Below are 25,206 nucleotides of genomic sequence, written 5' to 3'. Positions count from 1 at the left end.
TGAGAGCAGGTTCCCCTTGGGGAGCTTCCTGAGAAACTATTTTGACATTTTGAATGCTCAGTGCTTGGGCCCCTGGGCAATTCGCCGCCTTTCCTGTCATGTAGCGACACCTTTGCACGTAGATAAGCCGGAAAAAGAAGTGTAGATGAGTTTTTTTGCGGGTGAACCAGGATGCAGGGAGAAAGATGACAAATAATGGCGTTGAGAAACAACAAGTGACATGAGAAAGGTAAAAAAAAATGGAATATAAGGAAAAAATAAAGACGAAAGAAGAAAAAAAAACAATGTTACGCTCTTCAGATTGCTTTAAAGTATGTTGAGTGTGAGTGTGTGTGTGTGTGTGTTTTATACCTGGGGTTGTATCCCCATTGAGATGCTAATTGCAAATCAGCTTTTGAGGCAGGTGGCCAGAGAACAGGCAAAGACAGGGAGATGAAAAAAGAAATCGAGGAAATGGAGATTGATGCATAGAGAGAGAGAGAGAGAGAGAGAGAGAGCAGGAAGAGCGGCTGAGATGTTAATGGCAAGACATTTCCTGTTTGCATCCTCTTCCTTTTGTTGTATCTCAGCATGCCTCTGATGCACAGGTTTAATCCGTGAAAGCAGGAGTAATACCAGGGAAGAGGACGTGGTGAAAGATCTCCTGTGATGAATTTGAATGGGATGTCAATAGGACAGGAGGTGACATGAGAATGTCTGATAACAGAACCGTTTGGGAACGAGTGAGCGAGTAAAGTGTAGGAATGATGGGTCTAGGGAAATACATGACGAATACAATAAGTGAAATTATGTAATATTATAATGATCATATATCATACAGTAAGTGAGTTATATACTATAAAGTACCGGTACCAAAAAAATAACACTTCTGCATTGCTGAGTACCAGGAAGTACTTTTTGATCCTCCTACTCCAGTTACATTTACAGTATTTGGTAGACGCTTTTATTCATAGTGACTCACATTTATCTCATGCATACAACTGAGCAGTTATAGGGTTAAGGGCCCTGCTCAGGGGCCCAGGAGTAGCAGCTTGTTGGTGTGGCTGGGATTTGAACTCATGACCTTCAGAGCCAAAGTCTTAATCAATAATCACCTCCGACGACATGTTAAAGTAAAAAAAAAAAAAAAAATGTTTTCGTTAGGAGTGACGACGATGGACAGGATTAGAAATGAGTTTATTAGAGGGACAGCGCATGTAGGACGTTTTGGAGACAAGGTGAGGGAGGTGAGATTGAGATGGTTTGGACATGTGCAGAGGAGGGACATGGGGTATATCAGTAGGAGAATGCTGAGGATGGAGACACCAGGAAGGAGGAAAAGAGGAAGACCAAGGAGGAGGTTTATGGATGTGGTGAGGGAAGACATGCAGGTAGTTGGTGTGAAAGAGGCAGATGTAGAGGACAGGGGGGTATGGAGACGGATGTAGAGTACAGGGGAGTATGAAGATGGATGATTCGCTGTGGCGCCCCCTAATGGGAGAAGCCGAAAGAAGAAGATATATAGATAACCATAAATCGCTCTGGATGAAGAAATCTGTAAATGCCTAAAATGTATAAATGATTAATTCACTATCGTTTCTAATTGACTTTCTAAATAAGCAGCGTTTGATGTCTCCTGCACGTTTCTACTCAACACTGCATATATTAATACACCGCACTGAATATATTTATGGACGTATTAATAAAGATGAAGCAATGAATAATATACAGTTGACTTATTGCAGTTATTAACAGGCATAAAGACATGAATATTCATGAATTCATGAACAAACAATAACAATAACTACACAGAGCATCCAGAATGTTTCTCTTTAACATGAACACAATAAATCTTAAAAGAAATATTCAAAAACACCTCAGGGACAGAATTACAGGTTAGGAACATATAGTTCAGACATGACCATCTGGATATATATTTGCCTTCCAAAAGTATTGGGACACCTGAATGTTCCAGTTCTATATGGTTCTTCCCACAAACTGTTTGGAGGTACACAATTTAATCGCACATCTTTGGATTCATGTTTAAAGCCTGCTCCATGAAGATCTGCTTCACATGGGTTGGAAGATGAGGAAGATCTCCTGCTCCAACCATACTGAACATAAATGAATGTGAATGCTGACTTCACCCCAGGCCTCCTCACCTCACCTACATCAGTACCTGACTTTCCAAACATCTCTGAATGAATCTCCACAAACAGCCACAATCCTCTAGTGGAACATCTTCCCAGAGGAGTGGAGCTTAATATAACACTAAATGGAGTCTAAATGTGGAATGAGATGTTCAAAAAACACATATGGTGTATGTCCTAGCCTGTGTGATTATCTTAAGATCTTGCCAGGTGTGTACTTTCCAGTTACCTAGCAACCACTTTTTTTTCCTACAGCTTCCTTTGTTGAAACATCTGAATGCACTACGGGAAGGAATGTTGACTATGGAGTGTAAAAGTCCCAAATTCTTCGAACAGGAGCAACAACAGTCGGTGTGTGTGTGTGTGTGTGTGTGTGTGTGTGTGTGTGTGTGTGTATATATAAACGCCTCTTTGTACTCTCTGAAATGATGCATTCAGGTACTTGGACCTGGTGTAATAATGACAGAAAGCCAGAAAGCTCTCTAATTAAATTCCAGATGAGGTGCTGCATTCACAGCATTTGCTCGTTCATCAATCAGAAAACGAGTGCAGTGCAACACACCATATTGCCAAAAGTTTGCGGAAACCTGGCCAGAAGTATGAAATGTGCTTTTTGAGCATCGCATTCCACATTTAATCGCAATTTGCTCCTGGAATTCCCTCCACTCTTCAGGGAAGATGTTCCACTAGACTTTGTAATGTGCTTGTGGACATTTGTTTCATCAGCCAGTAAAGTCAGGTAGTGATGTAGGTGAGAAGGTGAGGAGGCCTGGGGTTCAGTCGGTATTTACATTCATCCCAAAGGTCTTCAGGAGGTTTTAGATCACAGCTGGATAGCAGGCCACTCAAGATCTTCCCCTCCACACTATTTAAAGCAGATCTTCATGTAGCTGTGCACAGGGGCCTTAATACTTCCATCCATATACTGTATGTTTAATATAAAGCAGGATATTGCATTATATACCACTGTAATCAGCTACATCTATTAATAAAGATAAATAATGAACCCTTAAAGCAGTCATTAACAGACATAGAATAATGAATAAGCACTTATTATACCCATTTAACATCTTATAACCACTTCCTATTACACCTATTGATTTCCTTTACAAGACCTTTGATTGTTGTGCTTTGTTATGTCTAAAATAGTTCATTAAAAAAATGCTATAACACTACTTGCAGTGGTTCATGTGGGTGTTATAGCAGCTTGATGGACACCTGATGGATATTGGATATAATCCAACTGGATATTGTATTGATATGATGGAAATTGGCATAAGTCTTTCTACACCTTTATTAAAGTTTAAACTGTAGATTTGCTGTGAAGCTCTAGGAACAGAATCCTTCATTGTTCCTCCACCATCTTAAACAAGTGCAGTGAGGAACCCTCTCATTGATCATGTAACTTTGAACTATAAGAAGTTCCCATAGGGCGACGATTTCACTAACCTGTGCATCGATTTCCTATTTTTTGTTACTCCTCTTTACAATTTGTGTGTTTCTGCCTCAAAGTTGGGTACAAAGATATGGATTATTTTTATTCTTAAGAATTCATCCTGCTCTGTAGCTCCAGCAGTTAGATGAACCCATTTTTGATCTAAGGTCAAAGTTTGGAACGAATTCTCAACCATAATCTCTGTACTGTAGTTATATTTGAACCTTTTGATAATTGAACATTGTCTCAGCTGCAGTATCTTGCAAATGTTAAATAAAGGCCAAGTTTTTCCATTTAGTTTGAAGCAGCAGTTAGTGTCAGTTATAATAAGTGTAAAAAGAATATAAAATAAAAGTAAAGTGTAGTGAAGCAAAGTTATGTTGAGGAAACTGAGATACTGAAGTGTTTTAAAGTCATGTGAAGTGGACTGGGGTGGAGAGAAAGTGTATTTAAGTAAATGTAAGTGAAGTGAAGGGTAACTGGGTATAAAGTGTAGTGGAGAGGATTTAGATAAGTGGAGTAAAGTATAGTGATGTGTACTGGAGTAGTGTGATTTAGACTGAGGCAAAGTGAAGTGAAGTGAAGTGAAGTGGAGTGGAGTGGAGTGGAGTGGAGTGAAGTGAAGTGAAGTGAAGTGAAGTGAAGTGAAGTGGAGTGGAGTGGGTGGAGTGGAGTGGAGTGAGTTTCACTTCACTCCACTCCACTCCACTCCACTCCACTCCACTCCACCCACCCAGTGTAAAGTGTAGTGGAGAGGATTTAGATAAGTGGAGTAAAGTATAGTGATGTGTACTGGAGTAGTGTGATTTAGACTGAGGCAAAGTGAAGTGAAGTGAGTGAAGTGGAGTGAGGAAGTGGAGTGGGTGAAGTGAAGTGAAGTGGGTGGGTGGAGTGAAGTGGATTGAAGTGAAGTGGGTGGAGTGGGTGGGGTGAGGTGAAGTGGAGTGGAGTGGGTGGGTGGGTGAAGTGAAGTGGGTGAAGTGAAGTGAAGTGGAGTGAAGTGGGTGGGTGGAGTGGAGTGGGTGGAGTGGAGTGGAGTGGAGTGAAGTGAGTGGAGTGAAGTGGAGTGAAGTGAAGTGGAGTGGGTGAGTGAAGTGAAGTGAAGTGAAGTGGAGTGGAGTGAGTGAAGTGGATTGAAGTGAAGTGGGTGGAGTGGAGTGGGTGAGGTGAAGTGGAGTGGAGTGGGTGAAGTGAAGTGAAGTGAAGTGAAGTGGAGTGGGTGGGGTGGGGTGGGGTGGGGTGAGGTGAGGTGAGGTGAGGTGAGGTGAGGTGAGGTGAGGTGAGGTGAGGTGGAGTGAGGAGTGGAGTGGGTGGGGTGGGGTGAGGTGAAGTGAGGTGAGGTGAGGAGGAGGTGAGGTGAGGAGGTGAGGTGAGGAGGAGGTGAGGTGAGTGAGGTGAGGTGAGTGAGGTGAGGTGAGGTGAGGTGAGGAGGAGGTGAGGTGAAGTGAAGTGAAGTGAAGTGAAGTGAAGTGAAGTGAAGTGGAGTGGAGTGGAGTGGTGAACACTGTAGTAAAAGGGTTTGTTAACTGATCTGAACCTGCAGGCGGCTTTCCGTACAGCTTCTTTGTGACAGTGTGTGTTCTAAGTGTTATATTTGTGGAAAACTGAATTTAATTCTACCAGCAACCTAAAGACACCATATAAGATCAAACACTGAGAGGAACAAAAATGCAGACAAGTATTTGAATGTCTCAACATTTCCATGCTGGTGTTCTGTATATACTGTATTAGGCCCAGCTGCAAATAATTACTTTGTCAACAGATGGCTTAAAATATACACAAATGAACTCCTATGCTAATACCACTCTCGTAATTAGCATTGCTCTCAAGGCATGTTATGAAAGTAACAGAGTAATTGTACAGCATTTCCTCTTTAAATGCGTTCAATTGGTACGTGTCTGCGCTAGTGGAAGTAGAAACGGTTAAAAATTCTCACCCAGCTCCAGATGAATCCCGGCTACAAAGGAGTTCAGGAAGAACATGAAGATGACTATAGAGAGTATCGACACACACTTCACCAGCAGGACTTTATCTGTAATTCTGTGCTGTATAAAAGAGAGAGAGAGAGAAAGATAGACAGATACAGTAGACTGGCCTTTCTCTGACACCAATTATGTTCTCTCAGCCATAATTAGAGAAATTAGTGCTCCTTCTCTTCAATATGACAATAACACCAGAACAGGAAAAGAACTATCAAACTGAGGGTTACTCCGGAAACCTGGTGGGCTGAAACAACTTTATCATTCTGATTCATTTCAATCTACATTTTTTATTATTATAATATTCAGTTTTACCGTTTTCTGGAGCTCCTGGATGTTGCTCTCCCAGTTTTTGTCCTCTTGAGATATTTGCCTAGAAAGGATAAAAACATTAAAATGTGCAATCATGCTGTACCAGAATACAGATAAAAAGAATTAATACAGAAATTACGTTTCATTGAAACTTTGCAGTAAAACTGTATGTCTAAACATTATGCCAGTTTTAAGGCTACATAAGGATGTCATAACAAATTATTTCATAGCACTTGAAAGTTTCTTTAACACACATTTAACCTTTATCATTTGGGTGACACCTTGCTGCAATGTAGATTGACATCTGTATTACACTTCACACAAGTGGTCATATAGAGTTCATAACCTGACATGACACCTGAATAAGCCCTTTATGACATATTTTAAACAAACCCCTTTATATATTTAAATGAGAAAAAAATGATAGCCTCCATCTTTTCCATATTTGACATTAGTTGACATAACACCTGAATAAAATGACAGAGTTCTCCTGACAAAAAGCTGTTATGACTTAATGACATAACAGCTGACCTGTTGTGGCAAAGTCATATAATGGCGATGATGTGACATAATTGGAGAAATGATGACACTTTGCTGTGTGAGCATGTCAAAAATGTAGCGTGGTACAGTTACTAGTTATGACACTGTAATAACCACGTTATAAACATTTAAAATGGGTGTGGGGAGTTGACTTTGTTTATCATGACTCTGAATATCTTAATGGTGTCAAGCTGTCATGAGGTAATGCCATGATGCAACCTCGTGCCAACGCATCACTCAATATTGACTGAAGCGAACTTTAACTTTAAGTAGAAGAATATTGGAATAAGACTCTTTTGTTATGTTTGCATAAGTTGACATCAGTCGTCAACTGATGAAAGGCTTATGAAGGTGTTATGTAGTCTTATGAATGCTATTGACATTCCATTGGATGAAAAAAGCATATTTTGTGTTAATAGTACTTCAGTAGAAGTTCATAACCCTGTAAGTACTCTGTATGTTCCTTCTGCTTAATTATAATAATATCTAAATATCCATATAAGGTACATGGTAAATGCTAGAAGAGCTATTAAGCGTTCATAACAACTTAAGTCCAGAAACTCGGCACCTTATCGACCTTTATGAAACCTGGTCTGATCCATTTTGGCACTGGAATTGATCGTCTCTTAACGGCGTAATGGTGGAACCAGGGATAGTTTAATTAACCCACAATTACGCTTCCATATTGAACTTCTCCAAATTATGGCTTTATAAGCGTTACTTCATGCGCCCTGTTTCCGAAACTGGGCCATTAAAAGTTTCTGTTCAGTCATGAATAATCAGAGATTTACCAAGGACAAAAAGTCCTTGAAGTGAAATTACAACAGCTCCTGATTACCATGACAACCCAAAGAGAGTCGATGAGACTCGCAGTCGCTCAGGTGGATTCACGCCCCCATGCCTGATTATTGAATATCTCTATTGGAGACCTGAGGTTAGCGACAGATTGTCTGTTCGGTGGCGTGTGAACAACCGACTGTTAGATATGATCTCCGACTGATCCGTCACACACACACACGATTCCGAATAACGATTTCTGTACGATGCTGTATTTACATCCTGGGCCTTGAAGCATCACTTAAATATATTGCCCCGATCTGGTCTCACATCCCATAATTCCAGTGTTTATCATTCCCCTGCCACATCGCGGCTGTCTGAGACGAGCTGAAGATCCACATAACATCCTATTGTGGAAGAGATCATTTTCATAGAGCTGTTTCATAATATGTAAGCAGGTTATCAATAGATCACACAAGTCATAACGGAGGAGTAAAAGACACTGATGCTCGGTCAAACGCCGCGGCGTTGCCACCAAGATCAATCTCACGAGGCTGAGATGTCAGGAGCAGGAGAATGGAGATTTTGATGATGAGTAAAATGGATGAGAAACTAGGTGAGAGCTGGAGAAGTCTGGTCAACTTGGACTAGTGTCAGATTTGGTGGAACATGTCCACTGTCTGGGAATAACGGAAACAGGCTAATCGATATCAAAGTTTGGTCTCAATAAGGGTTTAATGGCTTTCTGTTGTTCTCAATCTGGACTTGGTCACACTCGTTTGGACTACTACTTTTTTGTTGTTGTGGTTGTTGTTGTTGTTGTTCAAGTCTTTTTATTGCTATTTGACAACATTTTCTGAGAACAAAAGCACAAAACTAAGATTTGGTGAGTTTGACAAATTGTGACGTCTAGACGTCTGGGTCAGAGCATCTCCAAAACTGCAGTTCTTGTGAGATGTTCCTGGTCTGCAGTGCTCAGAATCAAAAGTGCTCCAAGAAAGGAACAGTGGTGAACCGACGAAAGGGTCGTGGCCGGCCGAGGCTCATTGATGTACGTGGGAAGCGAAGGCTGGTCCATGTGGTCCGATCCAACAGACGAGCTCCTGTAGCTCAAACCACTGAAGAAGTTCATGTTACGTTTGGATCTATTTGCTCTACAGTATGAACTTCAGCACTGACTGCCAAATAACAAAAAAGTTTCACTACAGCCTTCAGTGGAGCATCGAATCTTCTTTAATCCAGTGACTAAAAGTAAGTAAAGATTTGTACTTTCACAACTAAAGTTAAAGAAGAAATCAAATATTTGTATTATTTTCAGAAACAGAGTTCTTTTTTCGTTAAGCCAAATATTGCACAAATAATGAAAGGATTAATAGATAAATACAGAGCTTCTGGAGGAAAATTCAATATTAATTGCCAGAAATAATTAAGCTTAAGTCATGACCAAATCATGTGTGTAGGATTAGTGACCTGAACTCCACACCTATCGCACAAAGGATTAATACTGAAGGAAAATTGAGCTCCTTTTCCTTTTGTCCTGTGTAGGCAGTGAACTACTTTAAATTAGATAAATGTATGTCGTAGACAAGTTTGGACTTGATCTTGACTTGACATTGACTCCTTTAAGATTTGATTTCATCTCAATATCAGCTTGGGTTTAAACCTGTCTTGATCTTGACTACAGGCCAAATTGACCAAATGTCTCCTTTTATGTGAGGTTTTTATACAAAAGTCTTTGAAATTGGCTGATATCATAATTGTAGCCTGTTAGTTTTTTACTCCTCAGTGATGTTTTTTTCTTGTTTCAGTACCTCTGAAAGGTCCGGAGCTTCTTGCGCAGGAGGCTCTCCAGGTTGAGAACCTTCTCCATGAGAAGACACTTGACAGCCGTCTCCTCTCGGCTGGCAGGGTTGATCCGCTGCGCTGTCTGTCTCCACACCCGAATCTCGTGCTTCAGTTCTACAAAAAGAAACGGGGAGAAAAAATAGAAAATTGGACGTTCATCCTCCCCTGAGGAGAGCTGCACTCTTCTGGAAATATGCTTATGGGAAAATGCCTTGCATGGGTGAAGTTTTATCCTTTAACACAATAAAGATAGTGGGAAAATAAAGTTCCCACAATGGTTCTGATTCATTTATGGAGCTAAGGATGCTCCTCTCTCACTGCATATTCAATCAGCTTTTATATATTGATACGCGCCTCCCGCGTGCTCTAAGCCTTTTTACGGCTTTGCTTTTTTACATATTTATTTCTAGTATCGTATTGAACGCAGGAGCAGCGGGAAGCTGGTAATGGCAGTGTGGATGCTGTAAGCACGGGTCCATCTGCGTTACAGCAAACACTCATTACATCGGCATCGGATGCGTTAAAAATGTTTTCATGAGGATGGTGTCGGATCTCTACCAGGAGAACTTTATTCAGTCTGCTGGTGCTGTTATGCAGAGACCTGGCACTACTGAGAGACCTTCGACTGAATTCTTTATTCTGATTGGTCACACAATTAATCATTTTTCACAATTTGGCAGATGCCCTTATCCAGAGCGACTTACATTTATCTCATTCATACAACTAAGCAGCGATGGGGTTAAGGGCCTTGCTCAGGGGCCCAGCAGTGGCAGCTTGGTGGGGCTGGGATTTGAACTTTTGACGTTCCAAACCAGAGTCCAATGCTTTAACCACTGAGCTTTTAACGACTTATAATCACTCAAATGAGGACAAGGTTCACTTCTGAGTCTGGTTCCTCTCAGGGTTTCTTCCTCGTATGTTCTAAGGGTTTTTCCTGGCCACATTCACTCCAGGCTGCTTATCAGGGAAATAAATACACATAATCCACTTATAGAATTTTGTTTTGCAATTTTTTCAGCTTGCATTCTGTAAAGCTGCTTTGAGACAATTGTGAAATAAAATGGAACTGAATTGAATTGAAATAAAAAGCATGACATTTAGTTATATGATGCTCTTCAAGGTGTCAGCAGTAACCTTGCTTGACTGATGTTTTTCTTTAGAAACAGCTCACCCTATTGTGTTGTATTTCTTACTTAGGTGCCACACGGTTCAGATGAAATGAAGGATAGAGCCTGGGTATTAGCCAGCCAGTTCCAGCAGTGGGAGTTTGGTACCATGGAAGCTGGCACCGCAGGGTCTCCTGGCTTTATAGATTTGAAATTGGACTGGCATGGAGAAGCCACCAGCATGAGTCGTGATGGTCTTCCAAATCAGAAAAAAACAGGTAGCAGGTTGGTGAGACGTGTACCGCCTGTTGTCCTGAATCACTGCACTCTCATTCTCCAATATACAGGCTGATAGTGTTTGCCCTGAACCCAATAACCTCATAGCAGCAGAATGAAATAGAAATCGTGCACAAAACACAGGAAGACTCACGGAGAGAAGATTCTCACCTCTGCCTTTTAAAGGAGAAATTCTTTTTTTCAGGGGCTCCTGATTTACCAAAATCTAAAATAATGAGGACAGTTTGATTTGCAGAACTTTGCACAGAGTAGTTATGAACATGAGAGATCATAATCACATGTCAATTATTACATTTCATTCATGTCTGTGGTCCTTTCTGGCCTACCTACCTTCACCTTTTTTAGTCCTGCTGCCAAAGCTCGTTCTGATGGAGTCCCTAATGCACTCAGGTCACACTGCACAGTGTCTTTAACCCTAACAATACATTTACATTTACATTTACAGATGTCCTTATCCATCATCTCAGTTATACAGCTGAGAAACTGAGGGTTAAGGGCCTTGCTCAAGGGCCCAGCAGTGGCATAATAATGGGGGCTGTCAAAATAAATGCAGACGTCAAAATGAACGTTAATAACGTATACATTCTAATCGCAAATTTATTTTAACAACGCAAATGTTATTAATGTGCGATTAATGCAGCACGCATTTTTGTTTGATCTGTTTTTTTTTTATATAGAGAAGTAAATAAATATAAAAGAGGTGAAATTAAAGCCTTCAGCACAACACACACATCTATTCACGACGTCCTTTCTTTACTCAGATATAAAAATAATAATAATAATAAACTCCACCGAAAAAGTATTATCACTAAACATTTGTTTTACTGATGCGCCGAGTCTCAATTCAGCACCAAAATCTGCTATAATTTACACGACAATTAAAACCGTCCGTGTGGAAACATAGCAAAAGTTACGTTCAGTGTCCTGATGATTTACGCCATTTAAAACCCCATAATAACATTTACAAGAATATTTTAGGTTTATATTGAGTTTGGTTTCACTAATAATAAACATACATTTGCATAAAGCATTGCTGAGTAATTTTGCTCATTTAGCTAATAATAATAATAATAATAATAATAATAATAATAATTATAATTATAATTATAATTATAACAATAAAATAATAATAATCATAATACTATTAAAGTTATATTAATAATAATAATAATAATAATTATTATTATTATTATTATTATTATTATTATTATTATTATAAATAGTTCAGGTATGATAATACTGCAGAAGGATTCTCAAAACACTTGTAGTTCAATAGAGCGGTTCAATAAGTGAAAAGGCAAAGAAAAATCAGCTAGAGAACAGGTCAAGAAATGTCCGAAAATGTCAGGAAAGGTATTAATACACAAAGTTCACCCATAAAAGTTCAGCTTAGGCAGCTTCAGCTATCAGTTATAGTATCTAGCAACAATATAATATAATTTAGCAAAAGCATTATGCATCAGTTAACATTTAACATTGCTTATATTATTTAGCATGAGTTCAAGCTTAATTCAGGTAGCCATTATTTAGCATTAGTGCAGTGTATTTCTCTGTGAAGCTGAGTACTATACTGCACTTATGCTAAATAATGGTTAAATAACGGTGTGTAAAAATAATTCACAAAAAATCAATAACCATGCTTTAAGCATTTAGTTTATTCGTTTAGCATCTCCAGAAAACGAATATGCGCCATAGCCGTATAGGATAGTTGAAATTGATGATCACGTAAAGAGACAGAGGTACGAAAAAATATATAGGGAAATAAAAACTAATAAGTAAGCGACCCGCAGGCAACACGCATCAACTATTCTCAAACAGCATTTAATATTAACCATATTCAAACAGCACAAGTAGAAAGTAAAAATCATATAAAAATATAAAAATGAGAGGAGTAATAGGGTAATAGGCACAAACTTTACACATCGTCAGATAAAACAGAACGTAGGAAAATAGTTGCAAGAAGTGTATAGAAGATCCAGTGCCTATAACAAACATTAAGTAAGATTCTATAAGAGCATGAGCTTAAGGTGCAGGCAGGATGAGAGAAAAGACAGGAAATTCCATAATAAGAAGGACTATAGTATGCAAAAATTACATGAAATAGTTTTGAGAACAGAGCAGATTCTAAGAATACACAATTATGACTGCACAAGTCAGGTCACTCTTAGTGCAGGTCTCAGGCTCAGATAAATGTGGAGGTTTGTGTTATGAAGGACATCCAGAGTAAAACATGTGCCAAAGCAAATATGCAGATCACAAATCAGAATTTCATACCTGATCGGTCGAGACCCGGGTTACCAACGACCACCACAGGTATCGTTAACAACAGGGTACCGGTGTAAATTGTGCTACTGTTGGCTGAAGGAGGAGAAGGAGAGGAGGAAGACGTGTACAGAGACAGCAGGGAAAGGAGCAGTGTAGGAGAGTGGAGGTTCAGGTTGGTACTTTAAATGTTGGTACTATGACGGGTAAAGGGAGAGAGGGAGCTGATATGATGGAGAGGAGAAAGGTAGAGATGTTGTGTGTTCAGGAGACCAAGTGGAAATGGAGTAAGAGCAGGAACATTGGAGGTGTTTAAACTGTTCTATCATGGTGTGGATGGAAAGAGAAATGGTGTAGAGGGGATTCTGAAGGAAGAGTACAGTAAGAGTGTAGTGGAGGTGAAGAGAGTTTCTGATAGAGTGATGAACGTGAAGCTGAAAGTTGAAGGGATGATGATAAATGTCATCAGTGCTTATGCTCCAAAAGTGGGTTGTGAGATGGAGGAGAAGGAAAGATTCTGGAGTGAATTAGATAAAGTGGTATAAGGTGAACCTAGGAATGAAAGATTGGTGATTGGGAAAGATTTCAGTGGGCATGTGGTAAAGGGAACAGAGGTGATAAGGAGGTGATGGGTAGGTATGGCTTTAAGAATGTTGATGGAGAAGTATAGAGAAGGTCAGAAGGAGCTGCATTGTGTGTTTGTGGAGTTAGAGAAAGCGTACGACAGGGTGGAGAGAGGAGTTGTGGTATTGTATGAGAAAAACTGGTGTGACGGAGAAGTATGTGAGGGTGGTGCAGGACATGTATGAGGACAGTGTGACAGCAGTGAAGTGTGCAGTAGGAACAACAGACTGGTTCAAGGTGGAGGTGGAACTGCATCAAAGATCGACTCTAAGCCCTTTCCTGTTTGCAGTGGTGATGGACAGGTTGAAGTATGAGGTAAGACAGGAGTTTTCATGCAACAGTATGGTTTCATGCCGAGGAAAAGCACTACAGACACAATATTTGGGATGAATTTACCAGAAAATGCGTAAGCAAATAGGCGGAGTACTCACATCCTCATAAAATTATTGGAGCATGTAAATTGTTAAGGAGGAGATATTAGAGAAAGTATGTCAATTTCACAGGGTGTGGGAAATAAAAAAGAGGGGATTTTTTTCACACTTGCATGCAAATGCTGCCTTGTGCCATTGCCGTTCAAGAGGTTTTCTCCCAAGGGCCTTCTGGCACATTGTTAATTATTAAAAGCTTAGAATTTATTAATTTAAGATACATTTAGAACAGAAAAAATGTGATTGTGTTTAATCACGAGTTAACCTGATGACAATCATGCTATTCGCGATAAAGATTTTTAGCAATTGACAGACCTAAAGGAACATTTAATATCCACACCGAGCTCCCAAAGTTCCCCAGATCAGCGGTTCATATAAACTCTTCTGTAACTGTCCTGTAAAAAGGTTTCTAGAAAAGGTTCCTGAATTGAATGTAATAAGGTTTATGCTGGTCACGTTTACTAAACCTGATCTCACTCCGGTCAACAGCGCACACGAACGACGTCTCTCGAAAAACAAAGCGCTGGAATGATCAGGCAGCGAGGCCGCCCGAGCGTCAAGGCCAATTTAATTACTTTTTTCGAAGGCCACTTTCACATCGAGTGCTGATCAGCGGGTTCCTAATCACATAATCCACTCGGTGTAAATGTTCACGCTTATAATTTGCCAGCACTGAAATTATTCCGAAAATGAATTGATTTTAATTGCGGCCGTTCCCGCTGGGCAGCGAATGACCCGGAACAGAAACAATGCCACCTCTTTTTGTCGCTCTTGTGGCTGAACGCCAGCCGTGAGACCTTCAGGAGAGAAAATTCAGAAAAAAAAACTCTGTATCCTGAGAATCACCGCTGCGTATAAAGAGGGTTATTGAAGAGGAACTATTAAATGAATAGACTGTAATCTTCATTCGGTTGTCTTCTTCTCAGGTGTGCTGAGGAAGGCTCAGGTGTGGAATGAGATTGGAGAGAAAATGGAGATGGTGCAGGCGTGATGAAGTGTCTCCTGGAAGGACAGCTGCTTATAAGAACAGTGTGTAAGATCTGGAGGAGAGCCCAAGCTCTGGGATGCGAGCTTCTGCCATCATGTACACCACCTGAGGCTTCAAACAATCGGTTTTGGTGTTTCCTGGTTCTAAAGTGACTGGAAATTACTGGAACTCTGTCCTCCTAAATGTTGTTCTGGGTTTCTGGGTCTTCTCTGAATAAACATTTTGGATTCTCTCAAACCTGATTCTGAGAATGTGTTTTGTGTGTAAGTTCTGACTTTCAGACTTTTGAAGTTCTCCTAAATATGGTTGTGAGTTTCTGACTATTCTCTGGTAATTACGTCTGAATGATATTCATCATTTGGTTCTAGACCAACATAGATATAATTTATTGGATTCTCTGTCGCTTGGCTCAGAGTTTTGTGGAAAGGATTGGTTCCTCAGGTTCTGACGCATATTTCTGGATGAACATGATTTTGAGATTACGTGATTCTTCTGGATAAACATGGTTTATGTCTTTTGAGTCACAAGGTTCTCCTAAACCTTTTTCAGGACTCTTGGTTCTTAATGAGCATGGCTCCAGGTTTTTAAATATTTTCTGTTAAAATTGTTCTCCTAAACATGAATCTAAGTTTCTGGGTCTTCTCTGTTAATTACTCCTGGATGAGTTCCATCATTTGTTTCTGGATCAACCTGGTTATAATTTATTGAATCCTTTCTATCACTTGTTTTCAGGGTTCTGTGAAAAAGATCAGTTAATTAGGTTCTGGCATTTAGTTCTGGATGAAAATGATTATGAGATTAGGTATATTTTTGCATAAACATGGATCTTTTTTTTTTTTTTTGAGTATTTGCATCACATGGTTCTCCTAAACATTGTTTTATTGTTGGGGAGGGGGTTGGTCCTTTCTCTCACACGAGTCTTCTATTTATGGCTCTGAGTTGCTGGGTTTAACGTTAACATATTTCTGGGTCATCAGGTCCTCTTTTTATGTCACATGGTTCTCCAAAACATTGTTCTAAGTGTCTGGCTCATCTCTGGTAATTACTTGAGGATGTTTTTAAATTTTTTCTATCATATGGCTCTGGATATACATAGTTTTACGTTTATACATTTTCTGGATGCACTTCTGTCATGTGTTTTTGCTAAAACATGGTTCCTGAGATTCTGACATTGTTTGTAGAAACATGGTTAATGAGTTTCTTATGTTTTTTGCAGGAACATGTTTCTTGAGTTTTTGCAGTTCATTTTAGAACATGGTTACTGAGTTTCTGACATTTTGGCAGGAACCTGGTTCTTGGTGGACGATGGTGCAGTTGATTTGGTCACATGACTGCATCTCATGCCTAAAATTGTTTTTAAATCTATTGATTTTCTCAGGTCTCACTATAACACACACACACACACACACACACACACACTCACAGCCCAGGCTTTCAGGTACATCACACATTGGGTCTTTACAGCTTTTTAAAGGTCGACGTTCAGAGAACAAACATGTCTGATGTTGAAGACTTAAGAACAAGTGGCTCATTAAAGCTGCACCTTTCTTTCAACTGATAAATGAGTGTGTGTGTGTGTGTGTGTGTGTGTGTGTGTGTGTGTGTGTGTGTGTGTGTGTGTTGTTCATGAATTAAACATGTTTGCATGTTTGAAGAAGTGTTATAAAATCAGTGATTGTGTGGTTTGTGATCTTTTTAAATTGAAATTGTGGAGTTCTGGAGATTCATTGCTCTAGATGCTAAAACATATTTAAATGGTAGCTCAGTGGTTAAGGGTCTGGAAGAAAAAACAAAGAAACAAAAAGAAAAGGAAGAAGAAGGAAAGGTAAAGGAAAATTAAAAGAACAAAAGAAGAGGGATTTGACACAGAAGACAGTGGAGGAAAAGTAAACAAATGAAAAGATGAGGAAGATGAAGGAGGAGAAGGTGGGGAAGTAGAAGGAAAAATAAGTAAAAGAAAAAGAAAGGAAGAAGAAGAAGAAGAAGAAGAAGAAGAAGAAGAAGAGGAAGAAGAAGAAGAAGAAGTTCAGTGTGAGTGTCAGGTTTTGGATGGGTAAGGATTTGTGAGTGTAATATCACCAAATGGCCTTCAATCTCAGATTCGGGAGAACAGGAAGCAGCTCAGAGCACCACATCCACCCTTCAACCCTCGCAGGAGACACATGAGCAGAGCATCATCTACCACAGGATTTATAGTTTTAATCAAGCAGTACTCGAGTCAGAACAGGGTCAGGTGATCAGGATGAAAGAAATATCAGAGGAAAGGGTCTGAAATGAGATTGTCATGAAATAAATCACTAAATAAAGGGACCTTCAGTGGACATGGAACATGACTGCAGCAAGAGAAACTACAGGCTCAAGTTTTACAAGATATTTATGAGGTCTTCATCATAAACCACAGCTGGTGAGAGCTGGTGGTGTATTACAGAACCACACTGAGGTACAGGGCAGTGGGGCACTGAGGTATTGAGGTACTGAGGCGCTGAAATACTGAGGCACTGGTGTACTAATGTACTGATGTGCTGAGGTACTGGGGGACCGAGGTTCTGGGGCACTGACGTACTGAGGTACTGGGGGACTGAAGTACTGAGGTACTCATGGACTGATGTGCTGAGGTACTCATGGACTGATGTGCTGAGGTACTGGGGGACTGAGGTTCTGGGGCACTGACGTACTGAGGTACTAAGGCACTGAAGTACTGGGGGACTGATGTACTGAGGGACTCATGGATTGATGTGCTGAGGTACTCATGGACTGATGTACTGAGGTACTGGGGGACTGATGTACTGAGGCTCTGAAGTACTAAAACACTAAGGTACTGAGGCTCTGAGGTATCGAGGTACTGAGGCACTGCTGTACAGTGCTGAGGCACTGATGTTTCTAGGCACTGAGGCACTGAGGTACTGAGTTACAAACACACTGTGGTTCTGAGACACTGATGTACTGAGCAACTCATGTACTGAGATACCGAGGCACTGATGTGCTGAGGTACTAAGGTACTGAGGCACTAAGGCATTGGGGGTAGTGAGGCTCTTAGGTACTAAAGTACTGAGGTACCAAGGTACTGAAGCACTAAGGTACTGAGGCTCTGAGTAACTGAAGCACTGAGGTACTGAGGCTCTGCGGTATTGAGGTACTAAGGCCCTGATGCACTGAGGCTCTGAGGTACTAAGGCACTGATGTACTGAGGCCCTGATGTACTGAGGCTCTGAGGTACTAAGGCACTGATGTACTGAGGCCCTGATGCACTGAGGCTCTGAGGTACTAAGGCACTGATGTACTGAGAATCTGAAGTACTAAAGCACTGAGGTACTGAAGCAGTGAGGTACTGAGGCTCTGATGTACCGAGGCTCTTAAATTCTGGGGTACTGAGGTACAGAGATACTGCTGCTCTGAGATACTGAGACTTTGTGGTCTGACAGAATGGGACCCAAAGGAAGCACTGGGGCAGTAACACTAACTGGAGCTTGAAGGGGAATTTGAACAGGATGAACAGTAATATTCCTGGTACAAGAACACGACGTTTATAAACAATATATCATTAAATAAATAAAAAATAATAATGAGGATGATGATGGATGATGACTATGAGAGGAGGAACATAAAGAAGAAGCAAATTGTTATGAAGATTATAAAGAAGAAGAAAATAAACTAAAAGATTAGAAAGAAGAAAGAAAAAAACAAAGAATAGAAAAAAGATTAAAAAGAAGAAGAAGACTAAGATATTGGAGTGTGCCAATAGTCTGTATCTGTATTTAAAATTAAAATGTAAAAGTGGGCATGGCCTAAACCAGATGGTCCTGTAGACCCTGCAACTCCCTCATTAATCCCAGAGACCCTTACGATATTTATTATAATTATTTAGGGTGGGGCTTCATATACACACTCTTTATGATGTCAGAAACACATCTGTTCAGTTTTTACCCATTTTACCAGTGGAAACATTTCTCAACTGCCACATTTGTCAACAAAATGAAATGCGCAGTGAAGACATCTGCACCAGGTTCATGAAAGGATCATCACACACTCACCCACAATCTCACTGGACTCTTTGTTGTAGAGCTTTTTATTCCAGAAGAGAATCCTCAGGAAGGGAAAGGAGGTCAGCAGAACCAGACAGATGCCCAGGAACATGTAGCCTGTAAACGCAGCAAAATCCAGTCCCTGAGGAAAAGAACAAAAAAGATGGCAGAAGAAAACAGAGTGTAAATGTGTGTAAGAAAACACACAGAAGATACAATTTATTACAAATCAACAAACCAGAAACAGAAGAAATGAAAAGGTGATGATGATGGAGAAATTGGAGAGGAAGCTGATGATGCTGATGATGTGTAGGAGGAGAAGGAAAAAGAGGAGAAGGAAAATTATAAAAGAAAAAGAAGAAAAAGAAGAATATTCACAGACTGACTGATGCTGTAATCAACCAATCACTGACAGAGGACGTCTCCATAATCTCTAGCGCCTGCTTCAATCCACTGACTGTCTCTCACTTCATTCAGTAGGAGGGGTACAAACTTCTGCACTTAAAAAAAATAAGAAAAGAAAGAGGATAATGATGGAGAGAAGAAGAAGAAGAAAAGAAATAAAAAGATGATTGAGATGTTGCTGCTGCTGCTGCTGCTGATGATGATGATGATGATGAGCGGGAAAACGAAAATTAAGATGAATATTAAATAAGAAGAAAAAGAAGGTGAAGATAAGAAAGAAGAGGATGAAGATAAAAAGAGTGGTGATGAGGAGAAGAAGGAGGAAATAAAGAGGAGGATGAAGATGAAAAGGATTATGATGATGGTGATGATGATGATGATGAGGAGGAGGAGGAGGAGGAGGAGGAGGAGATTTTTGTGTGTGTGTGTGTGTGTGTGTGTGTGTGTGTGTGTGTGTGTGTGTGTGTGTGTGTGTGTGTGTGTGTGGAGCTCAAGAGAGGATGAGTGTCTCGGGTCAGAATCGATGTGATTAAGATTTGAATGATGTTATTGCGTGTTTATATTGTGCCTCGTGTCTCCTGCTCGTGTTTGTGTTTCTATTTCTAAGTGTGATGAAGCATTTAGATCTTCTCTCCTATTGACTGTCTTCATCACACCATCAGCCCACCTGGCTGGCGCCACATGACCCCGACTCAAACACACACTCTGAGTTCTTCTCGAGGACGAACACATTAGATAAGATGATGTGATAGTGATAGAGTGAGAACAGGATAAGATTGCACTGAGAGCTAATCAGCAGAATGCTAGCATAGCATAGCATAGCATAGCATAAGACTTGAGAGACAACAGAACACTGTAAGTTTCTCTAGAAAGAGGTCATACTGAGCATCATGAAGAGAGAAAACACAGGATATGAGCGCGCGAGAGAGAGAGAGAGAGAGAGAGAGAGAGAGAGAAATTGAAATGAAAACTGGTGTACAGTGCCCTCTACAGTAGACATGTGGAGACGCAGGAACAAAAGAAAGTTACATCATTAGGTCTCAACAATTACATGCTGTAAGAGATCGCAATAAAAACACTGTGTGTGTGTGTGTGTGTGTGTGTGTGTGTGTGTGTGGGACTGTATGTCAGTGTGAGATAGTGTGTGTGTTTATAAGTGCTGGATAGATAGATAGATAGATAGATAGATAGATAGATAGATAGATAGATAGATAGATAGATAGATAGATAGATAGATAGATAGATAGATAGATAGATAGATAGAGACAGAGAGAGATAGATAGATAGATAGATAGATAGATAGAGACAGAGAGAGATAGATAGATAAAAATAAGTGTGCTCTGAAAATACACAAACAGTCTAATATTCTAATATTCCATAATTTCTCAGTAAAAGGTCGTATGAAGGTCGTATGTCAAACGACTTATAAATATGTTAAACATTATAACACACTGAAAGTCTATAAAGCATCACAGATATCAGTATCACTTTATTCACAAAGCATTCAGATTCATGCCAAACATGTTCTACAGGGTTGGAGCTTTGTAGCAGAAGATCTTCTATTCCAATGCATAGAAAGCAGATCTTCATGGAGCAGGTTTTGTGCACTTTGTGTCATGCTGGTGGTTTCCTAGTTCAAGTAAAGAAAAGAATTTCATGCTCTAAAATGCATTTAAAGACGTCCTGTACACTTGTGTGCCCCAGATCTTTTTAGAAGAACCACATACAGGTCAAAAGTCAAGTGAAGAGATACCAGGAGATAACAGATATGACATGAGAGCACTGAGCTTATCCTCTTGACGTTCTATACGTCTTTATCCTTCACCCAAGACGGACATCTATGTGACTGACACACACACACACACACACACACACACACACACACAAATGAGGTTAAACCAGCAGCCATGCAGCAGATGGAACCTCCACAAGACAGTGTGTACAACACAATGCACACCACAGAGCTGTGAAACCTGGCCTCTGATTCGTCAGAGGGTTTTCAATCATTCTCTAGAACATCAGCTCAAACTGCAGCGTAATGACAGTTTATCGTTTCCATAGTAACCGCTCAATCACAGCTGGTGAAGTTTGCTGTGAAGGAGACGTTTAAGCAGGGAGTCTCCAGTAACGAGAAACTTTTCAGGACAGAGAATTTGATGCTTCTATGAGGCTTTGGGACAAAAAGGTGTTTTATGAAACCATAAACAAGCTGTGTGTGTGTGTGTGTGTGTGTGTGTGTGTGTGTGTGTGTGTGTGTGTGTGTGTGTGTCTGTTTTCTTCAGCGTTCCTGTGATAAAAGAATTCCACATCCAGATCCCAGAAGATCCACAGGATAATTACAGACTGACACATGGTTAAAGCGTCTCATCATCACTCAGTGCAGCTGTGAAGAAACACAGACTACACACACACACACACACACACACACACACACACACACACTACACACAAACACACAGACTACACACTCTCGAGGATTGGTTAATTTAGGTCACACATGTCACACTGAATAAAGCACTTTTTTTTTTTTTTACAATGTTAACACCAAACTATCTCTCTCTCTCTCTCTCTCTCTCTCTCTCTCTCTCTTCATTCTTCTGTCTGTATCTCCTTGTGTGTCACTTTCTTTCTCTCTCTGATTCTCTGTCTATCTCTTGCTCTTTTTGTGCTATGTATTTTCCCTCTGTCCGTCTGTCTGTCTGTCTGTCTTTCATTTCTCCCTCTATCTGTCTGTCTTACTTTTCCTCCCTCTGAATGTCTGTGTCTGTCCCTCCCCTCCATCCCTTTATTTGGCTGTTTTTCTTTCCCTTCCCTAAATGTCTTTGTCTTTCTGTCTCTCCTCCCTCCCTCTACTCTATCTGTCCTTCTTTCCCTCCCTCTGAATGTCTTTGTGTGTCTCTCCTCTGTCCCTCTTTTTCTCCCTCCTTCCTCCTCTCTTCCTCCCTCCTTCTATCTGTCTGTCTGTCTGTCTGTCTGTCTGTCTCTCCCTCTTTCTGTATTTCTCCGACTGCCTGTCTGCCTGTCTCTGTCTCTTCCTCCATCTGTATTTATCTCTCTCCCTGTCTGTAGTTCTTTCTTTGTCTATATGTCTGTCTCTCCATCCTTTTGCATTTTTGTCTATATGTCTCTCTTTCTCTCACATTATGCCTGTCTTTCTTTTCTCCCTCTGTCTGTTTGTCTCTCTTGCTCCTTCTGTATTTCTCTCTTTCTCTCCCTCTGTCTATATGTCTCTCTGTCTGTCTGTTTGCCTGGCTCTCTGTCTCTTTCTTTCTGTGTTTTTCTATCTGTCTGTCTCTCTTTCTCCCTTTGTCTGTCCCTTCTTCTGTACTTTTCACTCTGTTTCTCTCTATTTGTCTGTCTCTCCCTCCTTCTATACATCTGTCTGTCTAAATGTACTGTATGTCTCTCTCTTTCTCTCGCCTGTATATCTATTTGTCCGTCTGTCTTTATTTTTCTCACTCTGTTTGCCTGTTTCTTTCTTTCTCTTTGTTTGTCTGTTTATCTCTCATTCTGTCTCTCTCTTGCTTTTGCGCACACAAACACACACACACACACACACACACACACACACACACACACACACACACACACACACACCAGGAGTGTTCCACATGTCACCAGGGTTTCAGTGACTCACCCATTTATTGCATCAGCTTGGTGAAAGTACACACTCAATTAGAAACACACACACACACACACACACACACACACACACACACACACACACACACAGTTTTTATGGCGGTGGGGTAGATGGTGTCAGAAGACCCCGTGTGGTTTCCCTAAAGCAGAAATCTGAAAGAGTGTAATTAATGTGTATTTAATGTTTCTGTCTCCAAAGTTACAGTGCAGACACAAGTCCTTCTCATCGCCATGGTTACGCAAATCTGTAATTCATCTGCATTACTGACAACAATCTATCAAAAGTTTGTTTCTTTTTTAGGCTGCAAATGGACTTAAACTCAGGAGAAAAGGAGGAAAAAGGGCTGAATTAAAAGGCCAGGAGAGAAATATCGAACCAGATGAAGTTTTTAATATAATCCTGTCCCCAGGTCTCACTTTATGTCACTCTGCTCGAGTAAGCGTTTCTGAAAGGAGATAAAGTAGGAAAACAACTCCGGATGTAACCAGATATGAGAAGAGAAGACATGATGTAGATATGGATTAAAAAATCCAAGACATACAGTATACAAATATCACCAAAAGTATTGGGACATCTGACTTTTCCACCCCTATGTGGTTCTTCCACAAACTGTTGTAGGAGGCACACAATTGCACAGGATGAAGCTGCAGCATGAAATCTTTCCTTCACTTGATCTAGGAGACCCAAAACCGTTCCAGCATGGCAATGCCCCTGAAGCCAGCTCCATGAAGATCTGCTTCACACGGGTTGGAATAGAAGATCTCCTGCTATAGAACAATGAATGTGAACTCTGGCTGCACCCCCCAGGCCTCCTCACCTACATCACTTTACTAACAGCTTTGTGGCTTTATGAATCTCCACAAATCTTTATAAAATCTAGTGGAACATCTTCCCAGAAGAGTGGAGCGCATTATAAGAGCAAACAGAGACCATATGTGGAATGGGATGTTCAAAAAGAAGTACATACCAATATTACTGACACTTATGCATTTTATAATTAAAGTGTCTAATGAAAACATTTAATAAATGTATACGTTTATATAATTATTATATGCATTATAAATGTATTCATAATTGAATATAAATATAAATGCTGTATAATGATTAATCAAAATATTGATTATAATTAGCTTATTTTCGTATTAAATAACACAATTGTTGCATAATTATTCACAGGTTATTACTGATTCATTAGAACCAATTATTAGAGCTTTATGAGGCATTATCTGAGTTATTTAATGGTGTAACAATAGGGCTTTTATATTCAGATGTCTCATTGAGCCTTTTTGTTAGTATGATCTTTTTATTTATTTATACTGTAATACAATTTTATCAATAAAAGAATCTGTAATATAATACGATATAATATAATATGATATTATATGACTGATATGATATGAAATGATTAGATTATATGTTGGAACACTGTACAAATTGTAAATAAAAAATGAATGCAATAACATTTTATTACAATAGAATATACAGATAACATCAAATGTTGAAAGTGAGACATTTTGAAATGTCATGTCAAATATTGGCTCATTTTGGATTTCATGAGAGCTACACATTCCAAAAAAGTTGGGACAGGTGGCAATAAGAGGCCGGAAAAGTGGAATGTACATATAAGGAACAGCTGGAGGAGCAATTTGCAACTTATTAGGTCAATTGGCAACATGATTGTGTATAAAAAGAGCCTCTCAGAGTGGCAGTGTCTCTCAGAAGTCAAGATGGGCAGAGGATCACCAATTCCCCCAATGCTGCGGTGAGAAATAGTGGAGCAACATCAGAAAGGAGTTTCTCAGAGAAAAAATGGAAAAAGTTCTCATCATCTACAGGGCATCATATCATCCAAAGATTCAGAGAATCTGGAACAATCTCTGTGCGTGAGGGTGAAGACCGGAAAACCATACTGGATGCCCGTGATCTTTGGGCCCTTAGACGCCACTGCATCACATACAGAAATGCTACTGTAATGAAAATCACAACATGGGCTCAGGAAGACTTCCAGAAAACATTGTCGGTGAACACAATCCACCGCGCCATTCGCCGTCGCCGGCTAAAACTCTATAGGTCACAAAAGAAGCCGTATCTAAACATGATCCAGAAGCTCAGGTGTTTTCTCTGGGCCAAGGCTCATTTAAAATGGACTCTGTCAAAGTGAAAAACTGTTCTGTGGTCAGACGAATCTTTTTGGAAAACTGACACGCCATGTCATCTGGACTAAAGAGGACAAGGACAACCCAGGTTGTTCTCAGCGCTCAGTTCAGAAGCCTGCATCTCTGATGGTATGGGGTTCATGAGTGTGTGTAGCATGGGCAGCTTACACATCTGGAAAGGCATCATCAATGCTGAAAGGTATATCCAAGTTCTAGAACAACATATGCTCCCATCCAGACGTCGTCTCTTTCAGGGAA

General features: G+C 40.1%; 1 protein-coding gene across 3 annotated transcripts in view; it reads right to left on the bottom strand.

Moving 5' to 3' along the window:
• Positions 1-25,206, bottom strand: part of oca2 (oculocutaneous albinism II) — a 113,847-nt gene that overhangs the window by 57,391 nt on the left and 31,250 nt on the right. For all 3 annotated transcript variants that reach the window (XM_046853436.1, XM_046853614.1, XM_046853529.1), the window contains 4 exons: positions 18,754-18,886; positions 8,984-9,131; positions 5,859-5,916; positions 5,501-5,609 (listed from right to left, as the gene is read on the bottom strand). In XM_046853436.1, coding sequence (XP_046709392.1) covers positions 5,501-5,609; positions 5,859-5,916; positions 8,984-9,131; positions 18,754-18,886 — 448 coding nt within the window. The remainder of the gene's footprint in view (positions 1-5,500; positions 5,610-5,858; positions 5,917-8,983; positions 9,132-18,753; positions 18,887-25,206) is intronic.

Source organism: Silurus meridionalis, chromosome 1 (genome assembly GCF_014805685.1).
Source record: "Silurus meridionalis isolate SWU-2019-XX chromosome 1, ASM1480568v1, whole genome shotgun sequence".
Classification (NCBI taxonomy): Eukaryota; Metazoa; Chordata; class Actinopteri; order Siluriformes; family Siluridae; genus Silurus; species Silurus meridionalis.
The sequence above is the reverse complement of the archived record's forward strand: the minus strand, read 5'-3'. Positions and strand labels throughout refer to the sequence as shown.